The following is a 25,196-nucleotide window of genomic DNA, read 5'->3' as shown; positions in this document are numbered from 1 at the left end:
AAAAAAATTTTTTTTAATGTTTATTTTTGAGGGAGAGAGAGACAGAGACAGAGCACAAGTGGGGGAGGGACAGCGAGAGAGGGAGACACAGAATCGGAAGCAGGCTCCAGGCTCTGAGCAGTCAGCACAGAGCCCGACACGGGGCTCAAACCCACAAGAGCAGCGAGATCATGACCTGAGCTAAAGTCAGATGCTTAACTGACTGAATCACCTAGACGCCCCTGAAGGGGTTTTAATACAACTGGAATTTCTGCTGGGAAGTACTAATCTAGAACTAATAACTTAGGGATACCTCCTTTATTCAAATTTTGGAGAGGAATACTATCTTAATAATAAAAGTATATAACAAGAACTATTAAAAACTTGAAAAAATATTTGACATACTTCAACTATGTCTATCTAAGAGCACAAATAACAAATCTCAATACTAAAAAGCCTACATTCATGGGCCCCCACTTCTGGGTAAAGTTATGGCAAAGTGGGTCCTCACATACATACACACGGACCACACATTAACAGTGGACTAACTAAACAGCATATTCTACACAGACTAATAGAAGCGGATATAATTGTGATGAGTAAAATATGAATTCACTCAAGAGCATTACTGAATTTCCTTACACAGTCTCAGAGTTCGTGTACACTAAAAAGCTTGTTTATCTGTCTCCTTGAAAGTTCCTCATTCTCATAAAGTTTGGGGACCAATACCATTCCATTAACATTCACGGGCAAATCAGCAGTGCCCTCGACCATTGTGGCTTTGTATGTGTCCAGGTAGGTCATGGACATACCCGGGAATTATTCTAGGGAATCACACTTCTACGGCTACTCTCAGGGCTATGCTACAAACATAAATTAGCTCCAGAATAAGTTTAGGGAAGTAAATTAGGAATAGACAATACACATTTTAAAGAATCCTCTTCTCCCATGATGCTTTTAAGTATTCCTCTGGAAAACAAGCTGCCTACTAAGGACCACTTTAGACTCTTTCAAGGAGGAAAGTATTAATCAGGGCTGGAGCAAACGTTGGGTGCATCACCTGGGATGGATTACAACATGCAACCTCTCGAGATGAACAGGAACCCACTGATAAGGTTTTACCTTCTAGGAACAGAACCAAAAACTCTATAACCTGCTCACAGCTGTGACTGTGGGATACTTTTTCTCGAGTGCTTGGTTGAAAAGTACCAACTCTTCCATTGAGACATCATGACCTGACATGAGTGTTGTAACTACATACATTCCTACATATTGGGAATCTGAACTGTCAGCGGGCACCCATTAAATAGCACAAAATATCATGTAAACAAAGTCATTCATATGTAACGATGCCAATTTACATTCTTTTATAATAATGTCAACATCATGTGTATTAATAAGTTTGTCTGAAATGACACGGCCCAGCAATTTTTGAAACCAATGTCATAAGAACTGCATTATTTGGCTCTTAGTAATGTTTATTTTTACATTTGATTTAAGCCCAAATGGATACCTCACAACATATGCAAATGTTTTGATGGAGTTAGAAATTACTTAAATTTTCCTCCATTGAACTCAATAGGCTATGACAAAAAAAGTCTAGCCCATTTTTTACATTTAGCCCTTTTAAATACCACTCAATATTCTTCCTTGGATTTCCTTTACTTAGTAGTTAATTTTTATATCTTACAGTAGTTTAGTAGTTTAAAAGCTCATATTTTAAAAGTAAAGCCATTCCAAATGAAAACAGAGTAGCAGCAGCCCTGCCTACAGATCCAAAAGGTTCTTTAAAAAGAGAGGGGATGGGGGGTGAGGAATGTAAGGAAAGAAAGGTGACCCACAGAATTCGTCATCTGGAATCAGAACTGCAGAGAGCATATTAAATAAAATTTAATTTTAACAGTCTGGATCTCGATTCTATGTATAGTATCTAATAGTAACTCATCCTAAAATAATCTTCCAGTTCGGTTTTAGTAGAGTTGTACCAAAACTGCAATTACCATACCTATTACCATTATAATACTATTACTATTCCATATTTATTGCCTAATAGATGATAAAAACAAACAAACAAAAACCCACAAAAAAACCCCTGCAGAATAACTAAGTCGGTAGGATTGAAATTCCTGCCTACCATTTCACCTTTAACAGGCTGATCTATTAATTTAATAATATTACCTATGATAAAATAAAAAATAATTACATGTCTGTCTGTATAATAAAATACACGCCAAACATGGCAAGGTGGTATGAAAACTTTATATCTTTCTAAATTATTTGTGGCTTTACAAGCATGTTAGAATTATAAATATTTAAAACTGACAGTGACCATGGGACTATGCTAAGCCACTTAACTCCTCATCTGCACCTGTTGGCAGTAAAGGGCTGCGGTTCAGTTTAAAGAATAAGCTTTGGTCTCAGACCTACCTGGGTTCAAGTCCTAACACTGTTGCTTCCTTCCCTGTCTACTAGAAAAGCTATTTAACCGTGCTGTGTTTATTAACGCACAACAGCAAAAGCAGGCTCAGAGTGCCCTGGTCAAACACTAGACATGCCCACAAATCGCCACAGCTATAAGGACTAATCAACTTAAAATTTAATTTGGAATCCAGTAAGCCAAACGCTTAACAAAATCTCACGATGCACCCACTGACAAGAATGGTCAGGTCGAAATCTCATATCGAGAGCCCATTCAAGAAAGGGTTCTCTTCAGGCAGCAATCCCTTTTTAGGTGACTTGATGACTTCATGCATGGCCGACATTTGGGAGGGTAACGAAACAACCCTTCTGGTTTTGGTTTTGTTTTTTTGAAAATGGAACAGAAAGAGTTTTTTATTTTGTGATAATACCTTAAAAATATGAAGCTAAGATATCACAGTCTAAACTATCATTATAAAATCCGTCAAAATGACTAAAATGAATGTAATACTATTCATATTGCTCATCTAGAAAATAGATGTTGGTTTAGAAAAGGAGGCTGCGGGTACAGAAGCACTACTAACGGCACTAATAGGAACACAATGAATTATTCTTCGTTTTACTTCATGTTTTTCAATATTATATGACTGGTCATCTGCAATTATGAAATTTATTACTACATACCTATCCTTCCATGAGTCAAATTTTAAACCAAATTAAATCTTCTATGCCAAGATGAGCTGAGCGCCTCCAGAACAATTTGGTCCATATATCACTTTAGAAAAGAAAATTCTATGGACACACAGCCCTGCTGTCACCCAGGCAAACACATACAAACTACGAGAAGCTTTCACTTGGGTGAGTAATTTTTACAATGGTCATAAAAATGTTCATGTTTACTTTTTCTTTACAATGAATATTCAACCTCAAGAGGGACAAATACGTCTTTAAAGCATATACTTTGGGTACCAGACTTAAGACCAAGATAAATACTTAAGGCCTTTACAGAACATTTTAACTCTAGAATCTGTTATAACAATTTCTACATATGTTTTTTCTTTTAAATCCCAGATTCTCTTTGTGTTTTGCAATAGCTTTAAAAAAGGACACTCATAGATATCCTAGCTAAAAACATTTATGCAGAAAAAGAAGGTGCCACCTTCTAAAATCCTTTAGGAAACAATGCATAGCAGGCATTAATTATATACACTCCTTTGATTTTCTCATGAATTACAGTACGTTCAACTGTGAATGAAGGCTGAGTTTAAAAGTGTGGTTTTCTTTTATCATTCAGGGCATATGCTTTTAATCTCTTAAGATCAAAATAATTCAAATAACGTTTTAAAAATGAATTTTGTTACAATTTTACCACGACCTTTAAATTTTTTTTTTTTTTAACATTTATTTATTTTTGAGACAGAGACAGAGCATGAACGGGGGAGGGTCAGAGAGAGGGAGACACAGAATCTGAAACAGGCTCCAGGCTCTGAGCTGTCAGCACAGAGCCCGACGCGGGGCTCAAACTCACGGACCGCGAGATCACGACCTGAGCCGAAGTCGGTCGCTTAACCGACTCGACTGAGCCACCCAGGCGCCCCTTACCACGACCTTTTACTAATGAGCTTTGTAGATCCGTGTGCTCACGCCACTCAAGTGCACCAATTTTTCCCTGTGTTTGTAATACTCTGTATTTTGCCTTTGTTTTAAATACACATATCCTAAATAAATATAACACGACAGGCTAATTAACCTAATTTTCCACTGATCATGAAATTAGAAAATTATTCCCTCCACCGCTGCCGCTTCCACATTGATACTCTTCATCAACCATACAGCAGGCTGCGACGGTAATTCTGTGCTTGATTCCTGCCCTAGGAATTCAGTACAACTCCAGCCATTCTGTGAAACGAGACCTGTTCTAAACAGCATCCAACCCAGTGCCTTCACCTTGGCAAGGAAAGAGTCCACTGAAGATGAGAAAACAGTTCTGTTTTGGAAATGCCTTCTATCTTTGAGTCATCAAATTGCCAAGGAGGATTCAAGGGAAGGCCTCCTCCACATCTGTGCATCATTTTGTGTAGGAGGAACATCAGCCTGGAGTCCCTCATTTATTTCTAATCTGGTGACTCCCGTTGCCTTCAGTGGTTATGTCTGCGGCTCTCGTACTCTGCTCAAGTACCAGGGTGGGTACTCCACAGCTAGTTCTACTTGCCTAGGACAGCTACCCTGGATAGGTGCACTTTCCTCGTTGAGACTTCCCAATGCCAGAAGAATTATGTACCTGAGGAGGGTGATCTGTTATCGCTAAAAAGCCATTCCTAAATACAATCCGCATGCCTATGCCTAGAAAACATAAGATGGGTCTCCATGGATTTTAGTCAATTATACTTTACATGTCAGTGGATAAGTTGAATCACTAGGACTAGCTTTAATCACATTTCTGTTAAAAAAAAAAAAAAAACAAAACACAAACATTTTGGGACACCGGGGTGGCTCAGTCGGTTAAGGGTCCAACTCTTGATTTCAGCTTAGGTCATAATCTTATGGTTGTGAGGTTGAGCCCCCTGTCTGGCTCTGTGCTGAGTGGGGAGCCTGTGTAAGATTCTCTCTCTCCTTCTCCCTCTGCCCCTCTCTCGTGCTCTCACTCACTCTCTCTCTCTTAAAGAAAAAAGATTGTTTACAGAAGATCTTAGGACTTATTTTAAACTAAATTCAAACTAATGCCTTACAAATGAAAAACATGACTTTACCCTTTCCATTCCCATCACAAAGATTCCATGAGTTCCCTGTTGTACTTGAATAAAAAAACAAAAACAAAAACACAATTATTTGCTAAAAGGAGAAACACAAACTTCAGTGGTCACTGAAGTTTAGAGGGTGTTACTTCAAAGCTTTTACTGATGCTATTTTATTCTACTAAACTACAAAGTCAATTGAGGAAAACTAGTATTTTCTTGAATGAAATTTATATATGTTTATAAATTTATGTATGTTTTGCTTTTTACTTTCAGCAATATTTAAGCTCAATAAAATAGTTAAGGATTCTATTCAACTTATTTTCTTTCTGAAAATGAGGAAAAATTTAGGCTAACTGCTAAAGACTTCAATATAGTATAATTTCCTCTTGAAGACCCTGACATTTTTCCTTCACAGGGTAGACTTCATTCATTGCGAACCTTCCTTCTAATGGAATGGATTAAACTGTTACCAACATTGCTTGGTAGGTTAATTTACAAACAGTCATACATATTGAAAAATTAAGAAACGGCTTTCACAAAATCTCTGTTCTCATAAGAAAAAAAAAAAAAGATTCTAATTCCTGGGGATATATACTATGCCCTGAACTATGACTTCTGGTCAAAGGACTACCTAGGCTGTAACACCAGGGCAAACTCTTTAGGAATTTCCTTCCAAATGGCAACAACAGAAATTCACTGTCAAAATGAATAGAACATTCTTATGTCACTTGATTGTAAAAATTGACAATTTTTTTTTGTTGAAAATTTTTTTTTGTTTATTTGTTTTTTGGTAAAATATAGAGAATCCCAGACTCTGCTAAATTTCCCCAGAATCTTTCATTCTGTCCACCTCCACCTTTAAAGTCCATCTTTAAAGGATTTTTACTAGTGTTTGAGACTGTTGAACAATTCAGATTTAAATAAATAAAACTTACCACTTGGAGAATGTCTTCATCTTTTGGCATAACACTAAGTTCCAATGTTGTATCACTGAAATTGAATATATATAAAAATTATTTTAGGGGAGGGGCAAGGGTATACAAAAGACATAAAAAATAGCTCAGAAGTATCTGTTAAATTTGCTTACAAGTTTAATTTTTGGGTTTTTTTTTAATCTTTACTTTTCAAACTCAAATCATTAAAAAAAGAAGTCACTTTTATATATACAAGCTAATTATGAACGAAAGAAGGCATCCTGCCATATGTTAGAGCTATTTATAACCAGGTAAATCTTCTTTATAATGTGTTTCTAATTTAGGAACATGAAGTATATTACTTATGTTAAATACTCCTGGAACAAAGCTCTTCAGCATATATTTATTTATTATTTTAATTCAAGTCACAGAAAGAATTATAATTTTTACCACATATTTTCACTATTTATCAAGTTAAAAATATAGTCACATGAAAATAACCAAAGAACCCTCAAATTTAACATTTTAAGTAATATTAAACATCTCAATTTTGAAATATTCCCTTTTGGCCTCAGAAGTGAAGGAAATCAGAGTTTACCATCATAACTATCAAAATGACTCATTTCTAAAAAGTATATAGTGTCTCAACTATTAGCTTTCTTCTCTGACTTAATTTTAGAGGCCTTAGAGAAACGGCTCAAAGTCTCACTTTATTTTGGTACTATAACTGCCCTGTTAAAAATGATAGAGAAGTTTCTCTAGGTTCAAAAAAGCACAAAGGGGTGAATTATACTGAGTCCTGTGACCTGGAATTACATTTAGAAAAGGCAAGGATGGTGGGCTATCTCCATCAAGTGATTCAGTATCTAACCTAACAATATCAGACAGATTTTTTTCTTCCCCCAATACAATTCAAGAGATGAAGAAACAATCAACAACAAAAAAAAGAAAACGAAACCTAATAATTTACTGGTGTCACTTTTCGTTCGATTTGAACTTATTATGAGGTTCATAAATGCTGAGAATAGTAAACTGTAAGAACCACAGGTTCAAATAAATTTTATTGATAAAATATGTAGGTACTTGTATTTCAGTATTTAGAGCTGGTAGAAAATACATACTGATGCTTAGATAAATTCTTCTGCAAGGATACATTTTTACATTAATATACTGCAGAATCTCAATGGCTTTGTGCTGCATTATCCATTTGCTACCAACTGCAGACAAAAGGAACAGAATTTTTTAAAAGAAAATAAGATAATCAAAAAAACAGTTTTCCTCTATTTTTCAAATTGCTTTATTGGCTGAAAAATCAAGACTGTCATTCCAAAGTGTTATTATTCTGAGAGACGAACTGCACCAGGAACAAAAAAACAAAAAAAAACTTAATGTGGATTTTGAGTAACAGAGATTAAGTCGTGGTTACTTGGAAAAATACCATTTTTAAAGAAGAGATGTTAGCAAATACACGAAAAATTCTTAAATTACAAATTGATAAGATACATTGGTGTACGTATAATGACCTAAATTATTTCAAGGGAATAAAAATTTGGGTGACCTCCCCACTGCCTCTGAAGTGGCTTTAAATTTTTCACCAGTCCCCTGTTCTCTCCGATACTTGAGATCAAATAGGGATCACTGTCAGGAACACCTAGAATCTAACATCAGACGCAAGATTTAAGATTTGCTTTCTCTAAGAATTTCATTAAATAGTAAAACAGTAAGAAGAATACTTGGAGAGCAATAAATCCCAATCACATCATCTAACTGCAAAAATGACAATGCATTAGGGCATTAGTGTAAATAACTTAGATTATATCATGAAATGCTTTAGACATGGTTGGAGGACTCTGATAAAAGTCTTCAGAAAATAGTGAACTTCAATTTAATTATAATAGGGATGATCTGGACAAGGGGACCCCAGTCATGGCCAGTAGCATCTGACAGGAATTCAATTTGGTAACCACTTTGGCTTTCAATTTATTTATTTATAATTAAGAAAAATGTTCTCGGTGTGTGGTAGACAGGAAGAGAGTAGGACTAAGTTATCTTTGAGATCTCACAGTCTCTCTACACATATTTATTTGCCTTTAGAATTCAAAAGTCTCTCATTCTGTAGAACGTAGGTGAGAGATGGATTCAAAGAGAATTTCTTTCTGTCTTTATTAAAACAAATGAATAAATTGGAGCCAAGAATGTGATTCCATAAGGTATATAAAGATATCTAAGGAAGAGGTTTTAAAAATTACATTGGCTTTCATGTACATTTTTGCTATAAACAAATTACAAATTTAATTGTCATTTCATTTAAATCTAAACTCTGTTCCTTTCAGATTCTAAAGGACTTTAATCACAAATCTGACAGATTTGCTAAAGCAAAGCCACCAAGTTAAGCCACCATCAGGTAGTTCAACCTTGGCAATTCTCAAATGCGTTATCCACTTTAAGGAAAAGTCCCGCTTCTCCACATCCCATTGTAGGGTATAGACATTAATGTATTAAGTGTACTTGCTCCGCTGATTTATAAACACCCATCTTTGGCCAAAATTAATCCTATTTCAGGATCTTACCTGTTCTGAATTAAAGCAATTACTTGGGAATAGGTCTTTCCAATAACACTTTCTCCATTGACTTTTATAATTCGATCACCTACAAAGAGGAATAAAAAAAAAAAAAAAACCACATGCGGAATTCCTTAAAAAGTCATTTCTGAATACTTTTGAAATATTTTTTTTAATGTTTACTCACTTTTGAGAGACAGAGAGTGATCGGGAGAGGGGCAGAGAAAGAGGGAGACACAGTATTTGAAGCAGGCTCCAGGTTCTGAGCTGTCAGCACACAGCCCGACACGGGGCTTGAACTCACGAACCATGAGATCATGACCTGAGCTGAAGTCGGATACTTAACCGTCTGAGCCACCCAGGTGCCCCAACTTTCAAAATATTTCTTAATGTACTTATTTTTAACATATTCTTGTTCATTATCTTTTAAAGTATCTTTCACAAAAATGAATCTAAATTTTAATACATACAACTTCTGATGAAATAGAGCTAGGTCTTAAGGGCCCCAGGCAATGATGAGTTTAGAAATGCCAAAAGGTATAGTCACCAAGTGGCTCTAGCTATACTATTTATAACCCTATCACTTGTTTTCTGAGTTGCAGAACTCCTAGCTTTTTCTCTGTTTACCCTGTCATCTCTGATAGAGAAGCATCGTTCAGTGCGCTTAGACAGTTGATTGTTTTTATTACCTTGCTATCCTCTACTTTCAGTCTCATTTCCTTGTAGTATCCTCCCAACACATTTAGTTTTTTTTATTAGTGCTATATTACGGAACTTGAATATGGGTGTGCACCTGGTTTTGGCTTTCTGTATATTAACTTGTTCTTCATTTTAATAAAGAAAAGGACATTTGGATTACTAGTAAGAATTCAGGGCAGCAGAAAGGAAAAGACTGAGAGAGAAAAGATATGGGAAATAGAAAAAAAAAAAAGTACTTTCTGTGTGCTTCTCACAGCATCTCCATATCTTCCTGCCTTTGTGAGGCTTAGGATAAGATAGGAGATACATTCCGGGTAATGGAATCCCACATGTACACTGATATACATGTTATACACATTAATCAGATTAGGATTAGGCTTACTTTAACTATGACAGAAGAGATAATCAATAAATAGTGCATCCTAATAAATCTTAGTGGCAACATCCGCTGATTGTACTATTTATAGCTGAAAAGACTATACTTTATTCAAAAGGCAGTAAAACATAGTTTTTTACTAATTTCCATTTAAATTATTTCATATTGACAACAAAAAGAGTAACTATTTTAGTGTGTGCATTCACCTAAACTAAATCTCTTAGTTTTTACTAAAATCACAGAGGGGCACCTGGGTGGCTCAGTTGGTTGAGTGTCCGGCTTCAGCTCAGGTCATGATCTCATGGTTCGTGGGTTCAAGCGCCATGTCACGCTCTGTGCTGACAGCTCAGAGTCCAGAGCCTGCTTCAGATTCTATGTCTCCCTCTTTCTCTGCCCCTCCCCTGCTCAAGCACTGTCTCTCTCTCTCTCTCAAAAATAAATAAACATTAAAAAAAATTAAAAAAAAAAAAGACTTGCTGAAATCACAGATCACAAGAGTATTTTAGAACAGTTACCAGACCGCATCCACAGATACCTACGGATGAAGCAGGACTTGCCTTCCACTGCAGACTTAGCTTATTCTTTGCAGTGCAAATTAGTTAATTCACTTCTGGCAGATAAGGTACTTCCAAATCTTGGATCTCCAAGATTATTTCAATTATGCCAATAAACATCTTTATCATTTGGCTTTTTTGTAATCCTCATCAAAATTAAATGTATGCAAAACAGGTGCTTTTAAAAGGGCCCCCAAGAGTCCATTCTCTAAGTGGTAACTAAAAGTGCTCCTAATTTATAATTTATATTAAGTTATTTCTGTCCGAACCCATCAGTTTGGGTATCAAGAAACACACAGCTAAGTAGGTTTCAAAAATAATAATAACTGATGCAGAGGCATAGGAAAAAACATACAGGAGATAAAAATGTGGAAAATGAAATATGGAAGAAGGAAGAAATGAAGTAAAAAAGAAATTACGAGGTATTGTTTAAAGAAAAATATTAGCACCTGTGCATAATCCAGCTTCAAAAGCAGGTCCCCCTTCTTTAACCTGTTTAACAAATATGGTGTCCATTGGTTCCAAGCGGTTTCTTGGTTTTCCTGCAGAAGAAAAAAAGCCCAAGGCATGATTTTATCTCACAATATTTTATTAAAATGCCAAAAGAGAAAATGGTATTTTAGGCAACGAAGCAAAGATTTTTAATGAAGCGTGAAACACATATCCTGAATATGGATGCTAAAATCATAATTTAGGAGTTTTCATTAATTCAAACATTTATTTTGCCTCTTCTAGAACACAACCACCATCACAATAGTAATGGTTTGCATTTAGTAGGGACATTCTGTATGTAAGTTGCTACATTAAAGACTATGCATGCCCTGAGAACTAATTTCCACAGCACTTAAGTGTTGCTACCATTACTGCATAAAAGAGGAAACTGAGGCTAGGATAGATTAAATCCTCCCAGGTCACATAGCTAGATTTCACAGGCAGTACGCACTCTACTGCTCTTTAACACTGCATTGTGCTAAGCATTAAGTTATAATGATGACTAAGACTCAGTCCTTTCCCTTCAGGGGCTCTGGTGGGAGACAGACATACAAACAAAATGATATTGTAGTATAGAAAACAATAATAAATAAAATATACAATCATAGCAATGACAAGCGCATGATCAACTCCGTAAGTCAATATTTCACAATCTATCGATGGATCACCTGCATTAACACTGAAAGTGCTTGCTAAAAATCCATGTTTCAGGGTCCAATCAGAAATCTGCTTTGTCAACGAGTTTTCCAGGCGATTCTTGTATACACTAACATTTGAGAACAACTTACAGTTTCAATAAAATAGAAATCAAGGGAAGATTCCCGGATGAGAGGGCATTTAAGCTAAGTGATAAGCACCAAGGCAAGGACTGTGGTGGGAGGTAAGGCGAAGAGGTAGACAGCGGTTCTCAAAGTGTGGTCCCCAGACCAGCAGCATTGATATAACCAGGGAATGCGTTACAAATGGAAATTTGGGGACTCCATTCGAGACCTACTGAATCAGAAACTCTTGAGATGATTGTGATGCACACTCATGCTTGGGAACCACTGAAGTAGAAGACACAGCCCTGACTCTTAAAGAACTTGACTGAGAAAATGAAGCACATATATATGCATGGAATAATATAGTAATATATGTTAAATTGCAATGCTAGGCAAAAGATGAGTGTCAAATATTAAAAGTTTACATTTCTTGCCATATAAAACTAAATTTTCATCATGGTGTATCACAAAGGTGGCTCGAAAAATTCTTAATAAAGGAATATATCTCAGTAGATTCCTTTACATATTTAGGAATTCCTCTGAAGTCGTGAATGGCTAAGTCAATCACTTATAATGCAACAGGGTATAGTGGAAATTGCTTGTTTTTAGAAGCCAGTAGATATGGATCCAAATCCTTGCTTTGCCACTTGATAATCTAATTGCAATTAAGTAAACACTTCTACTTAAACAAACTATTAACTTTTTCTTCTATAATAGAGATATTCTATATTTTTACATTCTTAAAGAGTTTCCACAAAGGCTAAATGGAGTAATTCCTCAGTCAATGTACATTTCCACTCTCCAAAGCGCTTAAATGAAAACTAGTGACATATTTTTATGTCTTTAAGAATTAAAAACTTGAAAAGTAATAAAAACACACTTACAAAGTACCTACTATCCAATTTAAAAAATTATAAATATACTGTATATCATATATCTTCCCAAAGAAACTTTATACAGCCTTCTATGTTCAGATGACATGAAAATATTATAAACCCTTTTGTCATTTCTGATGACTGCTTTCTCCATGAGCTTTGGAGGAAAAAAAGAACTAGTGTTGGTTCAATCCCTACTATAAAGAAGAATGTCCTAATTCTTAAGAGATATCTGTTAAAGTAGTTAGGGACTAATTGTTAGGATTATATGATTACATCTCTATAATTATATCTGCAACTTAACTTTCAAATGGGTTGGGAGAAAAAATAAACCAAGATACCCACACCCCACACCCCCCAGATACACATGTGGATAGGAGGTAAATGAAGCAAATATAGCAACATGTTAGTTGCTGAACCAAGATGGACAAGGTTTTTGCTGTGTGTTGAAAATTATAATAAAAAGCCAGGGGAAACTTCCTGTGGATGTCAGGCTTTATTTTTCTTCACAGAACTTATCACTCACTACTTAAAATTACATTTTTATTTGCTTGCCTTTTGGCTGTTTGTCCCTCCCACTAAAATGAAGAGCAGGGATTTTTATCATGTTCTCTGATATCCACAGTACCCACCACAATGCCTAGTGCAGAACTGGTATTCAATAAAGTTATTCAATGAATAAATAAATTTATTATTTAGTTTGATTCTCATAACAAGCCTTCGGGATGGGCATTATGATCCTAATATTGTCATTGTACCCGAGAGGAAACAGACTAAGTACCTTATAAAGAGGCAGAGTAGGGATTTGAACTCAGGTCTGAATCCAAACATGGTGTTCCCTGCTGCTTCAAAAATAATTGAACTATTTATTCTTTTATCAAGCTTTACTGAATACAAGTAGATAGTCCGCTTATAAAGACTTTGAATAGAAAAAAAGTTTCTTTTCAGTATCACTCACTTAAAATGCAATTACTTAATTTCAATCAAGTCCGTAATCAGTCTAGGTCTCTCTGTAGCCAACTCAACATTTACAGGAGCTGGCATTGAAAGAAAACCATCTACTTTTTCTTAGCTAGAGATTTGAGGGTTTAACTAAGTTTTACTGAATCAAGTCATTGCTTTCATGGAAAGATTTGTACAATAAAAGAGAAGAAACACTTTTCTCATTAATGTTTTCTGGTCCACTATGTCCGAAAGGTGATTATACCCTACTTATATTTAAAAATACAAAATGTAAATGACATTAATAATTTCTATTAAAAAATTAAAAGTTAGCTGGATAGCAATGTAGTAAACCCAATAGAAAATTTCACATATACGGAACAGATGTAGTCCAAAATAATTTTGTTTTAATTTCTATAAAAGAAATATTAACTTTGCAGTGATTGTCATTACAAATCCAGAGACACTTTGTCATTGACAAATCTTTCAATACACTGTGCCTGAAAGCATATGAAGGTGGAAAAGACTGAATAAAATAGGGGCCAATATTATAGCAGAAACTATTACATCTACTGAGAATTACACTTTTGATTCTTGTTGTCACTTGTCTTTCTGAATTTTCTCTAAAATCTGACTTACTATTGCTACCTAGATATTATCCGATTCCTTCTGGACAATAGAAAATTGATATCCCTTCATTACAGACAGGTTTCACTACAAAACATACTTCTTTTCAAATTCCATGCTCCTTGACTCTAAGTCTTGAATTAAACACTTGGCTCATTAATTTTAAGAGTGTCTTCTTTTTATAAGATGGACAGAGAACGACAAATACCATATGGTTTCATTTCTATGTGGAATCTGAAAAAAAAAAAACAAAAAACAAAAAACAAAAACAGACTCAAATTCAGAGAATAAACTGGTGGTTGCCAGAAAGGAGGGAGGTTGGTGGGCAGGTGAAATAGGTGAAGAGGATTAAGAGGTAGAAACCTCCAATTATAAAATAAGTAAGTCACGGGATGAAAAGTACAGCATAGATAATACAGTCAATAATATTGTAATAACTTTGTGTGGTGACAGATGGTAACCACGCTTACATAGCAAGCATTTCGTAATATATATAAACGTCAAATCACTATATTGTACACCTGAAACTAATATATTCTGTCAGCTATACTTCAATTAAAAGTTTTAAAGAATTTTTTAAAAGAAAAAATAATTTTGAAAACCATCTTCTCTTTAATATATCCTACTGAAACTGGAAATGAAAAATATCAGATTTAAAATGTGTGTTTATTCAATCTTTTGTGTCCCTGGTTTTTTTTGTTTTGTTTTTCATTTTTTGTTTGTTTGTTTGTGTTTTTGTTTATAAGTAGCCTCCACGCCCAACGTGCAGCTTAAACTCACAACCCTGAGACCAAGAGTCACGTGCTCTACTGACTGAGCCAGCCAGGCACTCTGTGTCTTTAGTTTTTTAAGTCAATTTCCAGATGTGCAAAACTAAAAGTCTGATCCTGAGTTGTGGTAATTCATAAGGAAAAATGATTTCTTACTTCTCTGTATTATCATCTGGCAGGGCCAGATAGCTTCCCTGGCAATTCTTAGTGAAAAGCCTCTTTTAATTCTACATCTGTGTTTTATACTTTCTCATTTTTTTTAAAGAACACATAGGACATGCTTCAAAGAACTGTTAAATACCTTTTTAAAAAAGGTTTTTTTATCTTTATTTTTGAGAGACAGAGTGTAAGCGGTGGAGGGGCAGAGAGAGAGGGAGGCACAGAATCCGAAGCAGGCTCCAGGCTCTGAGCTGTCAGCACAGAGCCCGACACGGGGCTCGAACTCACAAACTGTGAGATCATGACCTGAGCTGAAGTCAGACGCTCAACCGACTGAGCCACCCAGGCGCCCCACGTTAAATACCTTATTCAAGTGTCATTTCCTTGATCTTATCAAAAAAGAAAAGAAAAGAAAAGAAAATGTATCTTTTTAGCACACACATATAGTTAAATCTTTCTGTATCTGAGAAAAGGAAGTAAAAAGACAAGAATTTGAATAATCTAAATGGCTAAACGACAATGGCTATGTTATTTAAGATACAGTTAATAAAGACTTAAACAAGAAGATATAAACACATATATGAATTTACTTGAATATTAGACTTTGAAATCAGGGGGGAAAAGCACGTATTTTTACATTATACTAAATACTGAAAAATAATGAGTAAAAAGGAAGGAAGGAAGGAAGGAAGGAAGGAAGGAAGGATGAAAGAAAGAAAGAAAGAAAGAAAGAAAGAAAGAAAGAAAGAAAGAAAGAAAGAAAGAAGAAAGTAAGTGTAGGTAGTGATTGCCTTCCAAATACTGGATGAATATCCAGGTAGATGTGATTTTTATTCTCCATAGCCCGTATATGGCAGTAGCTAACAGCTTGGACCTTTTAGGCAGATTATGTGGTTTAAAATCCTAGCTCTGCCATTTATTTTCCAGGGAGGGGGGTATCAAATTATACAAGAGTTAGTTGTCTCTCAGAAATTCAATTTAATTGGGCATCCTGTATTTTATCTGGCAACCTCACCTCCCTGTGATTTGAGACAAATGATTTATTTGTGATCCAGTTAACTCATCTGAACAATGAGGATGATGGTAACACATCCCCACCTGACAAGCCTGTTATGAGGATTAAAAGAGATAATCCATTAAAATGCTTATATAATGTCTAATACAAGTAGGTATTTAATAAATGTTATTACTCTGCTAGACTGATAATAAACGTCCAGAAGGTTTACATACAGATCAGGGATAAATGAGCCAGGGGGCCTGTCACTCTGAAAGTACTTAATTAAATCCTGGTTGAAAAAGAGTATCTCTACAAATGTAACTGCCAGATTATGGGAAAGTTGAGGAATATAAACCAAACACTACAGAACGCTAACGAGAAGAAGGTCGAAAAAAATTAAGGGATTGCACTAAAAAGTCTCCAGTAACTGACATGAACTACACACCTGTTTTCAAAAAAGACTGGTGTTGAAACCAGTGTGCTACATCTCTAGGCCAGTGGGCTTTGTCGGTTAAGAAAGATTATTTAGGGGCACCTGGGTGGCTCAGTCAGTTAGCGTCTCACGATCTCATGGTTCATGAGATTGGGCCCCATATCGGTCTCTGTGCTGACAGAGCAGAGCCTGCTTCAGATTCTCTCTCTCCCTCTCTCTCTGTCCCTTCCCCACTCGTGTTCTCTCTCTCTCTCTCTCTCTCTCAGAAATAAACATTAAAAAAGATTATTCAAACCTATAATAACTTTCTTCTTTAGAGAATGCTAAAATCAAAATCACTTGCAACATGTAAATTATTTCAAAATCTAAACTTAGGATAGAAGCAAACAGATTAAAGCAAATAGATTATTTTAAGAAGTGACAGTTTTGAAGTATGCCACTTGCAAAAAGGACCCTGTAATGAATATCCACAGAGTAACAGGTGTAAGTCAGGGAATCCTGTAGTTCTGGGGACAAGAGAAAAATATTTCTTAACAGAGTGAAAAAATATATATACGTTTTTTTAAAAAAAAGTTGCTATTTATTTTTGAGACACAGAGAGACAGAGCATGAGCTGGAGAAGAGCAGAGAGAGAGGGAGACACAGAATCCAAAGCAGGCTCCAGGCTCTGAGCTGTCAGCACAGAGCCTGATGCGGGGCTCGAACTTACGGACTGTGAGATCATGGCCTGAGCCAAAGTCGGACGCTTAACCGACTGAGCCACCCAGGCGCCCCTATACTTTACACAAAGAAATACCATCCATGTTTTAAACAAAAACAAAGCAATAGAAAATAATGGCTACCACTGAGATTAAGCTTTTAAAATTCTTCCTTCTCTCTGAGTTCTCAAGGTTGCTGCAGAACAATTTTTTAAAAAATGGAACCAATCTTCTCATTTATAATGAGAGTTAATTTTTTTAAGTATTCTTTTAATTTATTTCTTTGTTGTAAAAAAAAAAATCTCTACACAAGAGAAAACCGTTGAACTTAAACTGTGCTTCATAGGAAAGTTATACAAGCCTTGGAAGAAGTATACTCCCACAAAGGTGGAGATACATCACATAATGGAACATTAAAGCTCCAGGCATTAATTATTTAAAGAAAATCAATTAAATAGCTTATTGAAATTGATATTTAGTTTTCAGTCCAAAAATAAGTGAAACCACAATGTAGATTGAAATAGATACCAGAGTTAAATCTAAATAATGAAAAATGAGCTCAGCTTCTTTTGGATGGGTAATAGATTGCCACAGGGGAGGAAAAAAAGGTTATGCAGAAGAATTTAGTGAGCAAAAGTTAGGAATTATAAATCTACTTTAAGGCAGAAAACAAACGGGGGGAAATAAACACCAAATTCAGGCTAGTGATTACCTCTGAGGAAAGAGAATAGGGAAGGAGTAATATAAAACACCTTAACCATACTTATAATCATTTATATCTTGGGGGGGGGGCGATTAGGGAAGGGGGAGCTGGAATTGGGGGGAAGGATGTGAGACGGTAATACGACAAATACAGGTGGCAAGCATTTGGAAGCCACATTTTTTCCCCTATATTTTCTGTTTGCCTGAAATATTTCATAACCATTTTTAATTGCTAAAAACAGGCTTCTAATCTTTATTTTGGGGGTCTGGTTTGCTGATGGCATACAAGATTACCCTAAGAGCCTAACAGAGACACATTGTCTAACAAGCAAAAATCCATATATATCATTATGAAGCAGCAGCCAATTTAAGAAGACTGATATGGCAGGTTATTGGGTACTCCATTTCCTTTGGTTGTGGCAGAAGCACTAATTAAAAAAAATAAATATATGCCATTTTATTAAATCTAGGTATTCCCAAATTTCTACTAAAGGTGCTCTCATTTCCAGAGTGATGGCTAGTACTTTAAAACTGTATCTCCCAAGCCTCCAATCTGCAGCTCCAACAATTATGAGCTTCAAACCTCAAATTCCAATAACCTCTGGACATTGTAAAATGTTGCCTGCTGGGGCTCAGTCAAATTATATCTATTATAAGCAAACACATATTCTCTACTCAACCTCATCTTCAAGTACTATCAGGTGAAACATAATGAAATAAAATCTGTTAAATACGAAAAAGCAGACCATATTCTACTTAATCATGATACACTTTCTTTCAACCCACACCCATCTGATTATTTTTGTTTACTTTTCACTGCAGAAAATGTCCAGCATAGACAAAACAGTAGAATAAACCCCCATGAACATGACTTAAATAGCTGCAAAAACCCTGCCAGTCTTGTTTCACTCCTGCTTACTTTTTTCCCTAAAGTATTTTAAAGCAAATCCCAGATATCATGCCAATTCATCAAGAAATACTTCAAATACTTCAGCATACATCACCAACAAATAGGAACTCTACTTTTTCTTAAGGAAAGATAACAAAACCCTCCCATAGTTCTCCAAACTATGTAATACTCTCCAAGGTGTGGATAATATAAACAGACGACAAACACAACCTTGCCTTCTACATTCATTGTCCCAAATGCCTACTTAACATTAATGAAAAGCAGTATGGCATGACATAGAAATGACAGCACCAAAAGCTATGAAATAAATTTAGAAAGGTTTCACGTGTAAAACACCACAGAACTCTAAGTTAAGTTCCCAATCAAGTTAACTGTTCCCAATGAATGCTCTCTACGTATTCTAATTCAGTGAGGTCATCCGTGTGAGAGAACATACCCTACATGAAAAAGTCCAGCATACAGAACAGTGCTTGGCATATGACAGATGACCAATAAATATTCACTACTGACTTATTCAAATTACAGCCCTAGAAGATATCAATAGTAAAACTGCCCCAATCCAAGTCAGAGATATGTTTCAGGAACAAAGCTCTTACACCGCAAATGACCTGCCGAAGAATCTCCCTCAAATAAAAGGAAAATGCTGCCACTTAGTAGCAGTTTGAGTAAAATACCACTAGGTGTCAGACATGAATCAAAATTTTCTGGCATGACATCTATTTAGACAAGAAAGACTCTGGAAGAGTGTTATTCATTCAACAAATATTTACTGAGCTCATAAATGTGCCAGGTGCTGATTATCCTACAATGAACACAACAGTTCTGGGATCTGCCTTCTGGAGTATCTGAAGTTTATGAAGCATCATTTTTCCTCTCTGAAGTTTCAGGAATTTCACAAAGTATGTCTCGCGTGTAGATTCACAGCCCTGCCATTCCTGTTGTGCTGGATTTTAATTTCTCTGCAAACCCAGAAAAATGTGCTACAGTGTTCTAACCACAAGCAGCTATCTTTCCATCTGTGTATCTTTCCATTTTACCATCGCTGGACCCCTTGACCAATGAAATTTGCCCCTCACATTGTTATCAAGCCCTTCCATCTTAAAAAGGAGGACTTACCAGGCTCCCCCAGAAATCACTCTCTTTCTTGCTAAGAACACTCATGGATCAACAAAATCCAACAGCAACCTCCACTTCCTTTTCTCCTTGACCTTCCAAAGCATTCCATTTGCCAATCTCCAACTATGGAGAATTCTGTCCAGATGCCCACTCTGCTCCTATTCTTGGCCTGCTATTTCAGCATAACCTATAACCCAATGATTTACAGTTTCCAAGTTCAGTGAAGTTCTTGGTACTGCTCACTGAACCTTCAAGGTTGCGGTTTCAAACCTCCAAAAAATCTTCTTAAACTGGCTATTCCATCTTGATTTCCTCACACTAGTTGGATAACTTTGCCTCTTACGGCACCATACCTCGATGGCTATATCCTCATTTTTTAATCTTTGCCCACATTCATACTTCCTTTTGCTCCACCTCAAGGAAGGACTTAGTTACTGGCCTTCTTTAGAACCTTGTTTCCCTCATGGTCTCCTCTCGTGGGTAAAACTTCAGTCAGTCTCTGTTCTTCTCCCCGCTGGACAGAAATACATGTTCTCAGAGACCTACCAAAGCTTCCCAAATGTAAAACAACAATAAATCTTCTCCCTGTCTTTCCACAAAGCTATCATCTCTTATACTCCTTCCTTCCTTTCCATGCTTCCTGAAGAATAGTCTATACTCCTATCCTCATTTCTTTATTTTCAATTCAGGGTTTCTCAGACACTGAGAAGTATGCCGTTGGGGGCAAAATCGCCCACACACCTCACTCCCATGCTCACTGAGGTTCACTGCTCTAAGTTACGTTCCAACCCACGGATATTTGGTTCTCACATCCCATCGGCTCACTGTACTGAAACTATTCTATCTTGCCACTTTGCTACTTGTCAGACTGGGCCCAACAGTATCTTTTTAGTCATCAGCCTAATGAATTTTCTGTGACAAATGGCATGTTATCCACTCCCCCCTTAAGATGACCACCTCTTAATTAGTAGGTCGTCGACTCCTCCTGGTTGTCCTCATACCTTCTAAAACTTATTCTCAGAGTTCCTTTTCTGATTCTTCGTTCTCTGACCATCTCTTGGATGTTGTGTTCCCTAGGGTCCTATCTTTTATTCTGTTTTCATGCTCTCTGTGGTTTCATTTATCCCTAGGACTTAATTACAGCATATAAAATAATGACTTCCAAATCTATTTTCAATCCCCACCTCTATGAGCTCCACACCAAAATTTTCAACTAGGTACTGAACGTTCTACAGGCATCAGAAATGCAACTTATCCCAAACTAAACCCATTTCCCCAGAGGAAGATATGCTTCCCCTCTAGAATCCCGCAGTTAATGCCCCTTCCCCCATCTATCTAGTCATTTATGCTAAGCATAATCCTCCACAAATCAACCATTGTTGGTGACATAAAATCCACCCCCAAGCCCTACCACCAAATCTGGGCAAATATAACTTCCGGGTGTCTCTGATATATCTGTTCCAGAACACTGTTCTTCCTTCCTCCTGATAAAGTCCTATTCATCTGTCAACAGCACAGAGGACATCCCGCCTGAGACCCCCTTCCCTGGTGCTTAGACGATTCCCCCTCTGTACTGTGGTCCTGTCAAAACTGTACACACCTCTGTGGTTGCACTTATAGAATTATATTACACCTTCACTGTCCACCAGAGCAGGAGTTTCTGGAAGCCAAGGCCCATATCTTACATACAGATTTGTTGAACGTATACAGGCCAGGAACTGTTCTGGATTTTAAGCCAAAATAATAAAGTAGAGTTCCTGTTCTACATTCTAATGGAGGAAGAAAATGTTCCACAAGAAACAGGTAGTAGGAGAGATGGTGACAGTGTTAGGAAAAATAATAAGCAGAGTGGGAAGGAGAGGAAAAATGAAAGGCAGGGCTGTTAATACTATCTTCATGAAATGGTCAGGCAAACCCTCTCTAGCAGGTGACATTTGAACAACTATCTGAAGAAAGCCAGGTTAGAGGCCATATTGCTCCCTTCCAAGCAATCAGATTAGCGACTTGTTCATGGCAGTGACTCAACAAATGTTTGCTAAGTGAATGAATAAGCAACAGGAAACATATTTCTATATATAACATATTTAGCATTCGTATGCAAATATTTCTACTCTGAAAAGTTATCTGTTAAACTTCGAAAACAGAGACCATAACTATTACCATTAACTTATTAGCCGTATCTATGAATCACATACTTTGAATGTAGACTAGCTGGAGAGCAATCAGGGAAAAAAAACCAAACGGGACTATCCAGCCAGATGGTGTCTGTGATCAAGGTCTTAAGTCATGCAGCAGCTGGCAAAAGACGGCTCAAAGTCACCTAATTACAGGATCACCTCTGCAACAACATTTTCCGTGGAGAAGTTATTCCAGGGGACAGCCTAGAAAATTAATACTCCAAACACGTACCTTCCTTGACTTTTTCACCTTTATAGCCCTATCCCCAGTTAGCTTTCTGAGACCCTGGATGTCATATATCTTCAAGATTTTAGAACGCTTCCAGAAACTTTTAAAATTGCATTTATTTTCTTGACCACCAAAGTAACTTCATGCCTTTCAAAGTCTTAAAACCTGCTCCAAAAAATTGGATTTCTGACAGTGCCTACTTTAATCCAATCAAATTCCATTATTGTGAAAATGGCTTCCTGGAACTTTTAAGGTGAAGTTATATATATATATATATATATATATATATATATATATATATATTTAACTCACATCTAACTTGACCACCTTAGCAGTGTATTTTACAAAGAGGTTGCCCAAATTCCTACTGAACTCCAGGATTACCACATTTTTGTTACTACTGTCCCAGCTCACACGCTCAGCAGTTATATGAAGTAAGATCTCTAAATTAAAGAAAAAAAAAAAAAGTCTGACACTTTGCATAAAAAGGGGAGAAAGGTGAAAGATAAGAAGGCAGACAAGAGACAATAACTTTCTTCCTCGACAGCGGAGGTACAGACATGAACATGCTGAGTTCTGCAGCTTTGGGAAGAGTCATTTGGGAACAGTGTTTACTCAACAAACATTTGAGCTCCTACCAGGTACTTACTAGGCACTGGAAATTAACAATAAAAGACAGTTTCCTTCCTTAAATAATCTTCGCCCTTAAAGCAATGCATAAAAACACTGTCTTCATAAATACAATGAATAGTCTGGGTATGTAGGAAAATTTCACTTTGCACACGCCGATGATTAATTTTTGATAAGAGATATCATTGCCCCTCTTATTTCTGCATTTTCCTGTATTAGATCTGTGCTGCGGCTACCACCTCCCAGAATCAGGTATAGGAGGAGGCAGAAAACCTCAGCTTGTTTACCATGGAGCAGGAGCAATCACTCGGATTAGCTGTCTCCAAAATATGAGGAGGGATATTCCAGAAGAGAATTAGGGAAACTAACTGTGAAGCATGAAACAATCGGTTTACTTCATCTTATACAAAATGGGCTTCCAAACATTTGAAAATAGCTATCACTTTCTTGCCCTCTGCATCTCTTTTGCAAGCCAAAGGTTCAAGTTCTTTCAATCTTCTCAAAAAATACACATCATAAAATTTATATATATCCTTGCCATCACTGTCTTTGATTTCTGGGGCTCCCCAGTGTTTCAACCATGTCCTATTTAACCACAAGAAGATCTGGGAGCCCTCACTTCCCATCCTTTCCCACCTGTCAAATGGAGATGAATAAAATGAATATCTGAAGTTAACTTATCAATAGCACCATGAAGAATCACTTATCTTGTGTGTGTGTGTGTGTGTGTGTGTGTGTGTGTGTGTGTGTGTATCTGTAAGCTTATACATTTTTATACTAGGAAACATTGCTCATAACAGCAAACTACAAATAACTTCGTAATCTGATTTTATCCATGTTGATAGGACATAAAGATATTTTATTATGACATATGGGCGGCAAATGTTCCAATGAAGTATCGATGTACTAGCAAATTGAGCTACTACAAGGGAATGCACAATTTATATTTGAACCAGAGTGCGTATACATGTGAGCCTAGCTGCTAGACAACATCTCCAAATACTATTAATGTCAACCCTATATGTGCAGGCTACTGAACATGAGCCCCTTCCATTTTAAGAGTTTCTTCACCCAGCAGGCAGAAGAAAAGCCTAAGTCCTAGACAGTTATGAATTAATTAGAAGATTAGCCCACATTTAAGAATAATGTTAACTGAAAATTATGCTTCCACCAACCTGAAAGCTACCTGGGTGCTAAGCAAAGGAAGGGGGAAAAGAGAAGGAAACCAATTTCTAAAAAGTGGCTATAGACCAAACTTCACATTGATTTGCAGGCTAAAAATACAATCGCCTGGTTCTGTATAAAAGCAAACACCAGTCTACTTGAAAACAACTTTTTACTTTTTCACCCTAGATCTCAAAAAATCTCCAGTAATAACTTTTGAAGGTCAACAAACGCAAAATAGTCCAATACATAAAGCAAAAAAAAGCCCAACCTATCCTAAGCTAGAAACAGAAAAAAAAAAAAAAAAAAAAGGAAAGAGAAACAGAGGAGCGCCTGGGTGGCTCAGTCAGTAAGTGTCCAACTTCAGCTCAGGTCATGATCTCACTGCTCGTGGGTTTGAGCCCCAGGTGCTGTGCTGACAGCTCAGAGCCTGGGGCCCACTTCAGATTCTGTGTCTCTCTCTTTTTCTGCCCCGCCCCCACTCATTCTCTCTTTTCTCTCTCAAAAAAATGAGTAAACATTAAAAAATTTAAAAAAGAAAAGAAAAGGAAAGAGAAACAGACCCAGAAAGACTGTTGATAGTGGAATTTCCAGAACCAGATTATAAAACAACTTTGCTTAGCATGTTTGAAGAAATTATTTAAAAAAAAAAGGCCTAAAAATGATAAAGAGAAAACTATAAGAAGCGATCATGTACAGTTTAGTACATTACCCTAAAGAACTTCTAACAATCAAAATTTAAAACTCAAAATTATTAGATATATACTAGAAGAAAATATCCAAAATGCAGCTGGGGAAGACCAAAAACAAAGAGGAAAAAGTAGAGAATTTAGGAGCCATAGGGGACAGAATAAAAACATCTAACATATGTTTAATTGAAGAATTAAGAGATCATTGAAGAATTGAAGAGAGCCTTGAAATACAGATAATATGTGAGGAAACACTGACTGAAAATTTTCTAGAACTGATGACAGACACCCAATGACAGACACAAGAAGCTCAATGAATTGGAAACAAGGAAAATAAAAATAAATTTTCGCCAAGAATGGCCAAACACCAAAATGGCCAAACACCAAAGACATGCAGAAAATCTTAACAGTAGATATGAAAAAAGTTTGCCTTCAAAAAACCAATAAACCAAAATATGAATTCTTATGAGCAAGTATAGAAGCCAAAAAGAGAGTGGGATATGATCTTCAATATGTTGGAAGAAAATATCAACATAAAATTCTGTAGCAACAATCTTTTCCAAAATGACAGCAAAGCAAAGACCTT

The 25,196-nt window shown here is 36.3% G+C and overlaps 1 protein-coding gene across 1 annotated transcript in view; it reads right to left on the bottom strand.

The window, feature by feature from the left end:
* ARHGAP21 (Rho GTPase activating protein 21) overlaps positions 1-25,196 on the bottom strand; it is a 135,109-nt gene that overhangs the window by 41,669 nt on the left and 68,244 nt on the right. The window contains 3 exon segments of the mRNA XM_040451194.1: positions 6,071-6,125; positions 8,620-8,698; positions 10,689-10,781. Of these exon segments, the coding sequence (XP_040307128.1) occupies positions 6,071-6,125; positions 8,620-8,698; positions 10,689-10,781 (227 nt within the window).

Source organism: Herpailurus yagouaroundi, unplaced genomic scaffold (assembly GCF_014898765.1).
Source record: "Herpailurus yagouaroundi ecotype Mexico unplaced genomic scaffold, PumYag 203, whole genome shotgun sequence".
NCBI classification, from domain to species: Eukaryota; Metazoa; Chordata; class Mammalia; order Carnivora; family Felidae; genus Herpailurus; species Herpailurus yagouaroundi.
The sequence above is the reverse complement of the archived record's forward strand: the minus strand, read 5'-3'. Positions and strand labels throughout refer to the sequence as shown.